Raw genomic sequence first — 2,074 nt, 5'->3', positions numbered from 1 at the left:
AGTCATAAGATCCTTTTGTTTTTAATTGTAAAATATATATGACATAAAATTTACCATCTTAACTATTTTTAAGTGTATAGTTCAGTGTTAACAAGTACATTCATACTGTTGTGCAACCACCACCACTATCCATCCCCAGAACGATTTCATCCTCCCAAACTGAAACTCTGTCCCCATTAAATACTAACTCCCATTCCCCCTCTCCCAGCCCCTGGCAACCACCCTTCTTTCTGTCTCTATGAATTTGACTCCTTTAGGTACGTCATATAAGTGGAATCATACAATATATTTGCCTTTTTGTGAGTGGCTTATTTCACTGAGCATTATGTCCTCAAGGTTTATGCATGTTGTAGTGTGTGTTAGAGTTGCCTTCCTTTTTAAGGCTGACTAATATTCCATTGTATGTATATACCACACTTTGCGTATCCATTCATCTGTCAATGGACACTTGGTTGGCCTCCACCTCTTGGCTGTTGTGAATAATGCTGCTAGGAACATGGGTGTGCAATTATCTCTCCAAGACCCTACTTTCAGTTTTTTGAGTATATATCCAGAAGTGAAATTTCTGGATAGTATGGTAATTCTATTTTTAAGTTTTTGAGGAACCGCCGTACTGTTTTTCATAGTGGCTGCCCCATTTTACATTCCCACCAGCAATCACAAGAGTTCCAATTTTTCCACATTCTCATCAACATTTGTTATTTTCTGTTTTTTTTGGTAGTAGCCATCCTAAGGTGTGAGGTAATATCTCATCCTGGTTTTGATTTGCATTTCCCTAATGATCAGTGATTTTAAGCATCTTTTCTTTTTTTTTTTCTTTTTGATTTTTTTTTATTACCCAAAGAAGCTTCATTTTTTTATTTAGCTTTCTGACTCTGTGCTTGTGCTTTCAACACTTTCGCAACGATTTTCTGCTCCTCAATGAGGAAAGCGCGCTTGATCCTGTCACGGACACATTTAGCACACATGGAACCACCATAGGCCCGGCTAACATGTTTTTTCGTTTTAGACAACCTCATAAGAACTTTAGGTCTCACAGCACGAACTCCTCGAAGTCGGCCTGGGCACACGCCACATGCAGATTTTGGTGCTTTCCCAACTTTCTTGGTATAAAGGTAAACAATTCTATTACCAGGGGTTCGGGACAGCCTGGTTTTGTTAGAGGCTGTATTGTAGGACAGCCTACGACGGTATGTCAAACGCTGAACCATCCTGAATGCCTCTAGATACTGTCCCCGGAAGAGGAAGAAGACGCATCTTTTCTTTGTTGGCCATTTTTATGAGTCATGAGATCTTGATTAAGACATCACTGCCATCTGTTGTATGCCATATCCTGACTGTAGGAAAAGTACCTAAGGGGGCAAAATGCAATCTTTTAAATCTACAGAGACAGAAAGTAGATTAGTGGTTGCCTGTGCCTAGGAAGTGGGGAGGGGCAGAATGGGGAGTGACTGGTGATGGGTATGGGGTTTCTTTTTGGGGTGATGAAATATTCTAAAATTAGATAGTGGTGATGGTTTCACAACTCTGTGACCCTACTAAAAACCATGGAATTGTGCAATTTAAATGGGTGAATCTTGTGCATACTAGCATATCTCAATAAAGCTGTTTTTAAAATGTTGCCTTTTGAAAGTAGAACTAAAGCAGTAACAGTGAGGGGAGTGTGTGGGGGAGGGATAGAGTGGGTGTTTGGGGTTAGCAGATGCAAACTATTATATATAGGATGGGTAAACAACAAACTCCTACTCTATAGCGCAGGGAATTATATTCAATATCCTGTGATAAACCATAATAGAAAAGAATATAAAAAAGAATGTATGTATATGTATAACTGAATCACTTTGCTGTACAGCAGAAATTAACACAACATTGTAAATCAACTATACTTCAATTAAAAAAAGGAAAAAAAAAACAGTAATAGTGATAACAAATGTCACTACTTCATCACTCTACTGAGTGAGAGTGAATGTTACAAATTTTGGGTGAATTTACATTCCTACCCAGAATTTCAGTCACCCTCTCCCTCCCTCCACTTTCCCAAATCAATTCCTCTTCCTTCCTTCTGATTCTGTCT

At 38.8% G+C, this 2,074-nt stretch overlaps 1 protein-coding gene across 1 annotated transcript; it reads right to left on the bottom strand.

The window, feature by feature from the left end:
- Nucleotides 1-846: 846 nt before the first annotated feature.
- On the bottom strand, nt 847-1,246 carry LOC137778767 (large ribosomal subunit protein eL34-like). The gene has a single exon (XM_068566060.1). It carries the CDS (start codon nt 1,209-1,211, stop codon nt 858-860), a length of 354 nt encoding a protein of 117 aa, XP_068422161.1. The 5' UTR covers nt 1,212-1,246; the 3' UTR covers nt 847-857.
- Nucleotides 1,247-2,074: the final 828 nt, after the last annotated feature.

Source organism: Eschrichtius robustus, chromosome 16, assembly GCF_028021215.1.
Source record: "Eschrichtius robustus isolate mEscRob2 chromosome 16, mEscRob2.pri, whole genome shotgun sequence".
NCBI lineage: Eukaryota > Metazoa > Chordata > Mammalia > Artiodactyla > Eschrichtiidae > Eschrichtius > Eschrichtius robustus.
The sequence above is the reverse complement of the archived record's forward strand: the minus strand, read 5'-3'. Positions and strand labels throughout refer to the sequence as shown.

Bases quoted from the DNA above. Each gene is read 5' to 3' on its own strand.
- LOC137778767 (XM_068566060.1), bottom strand. From the start codon at position 1,211: ATGGTTCAGCGTTTGACATACCGTCGTAGGCTGTCCTACAATACAGCC.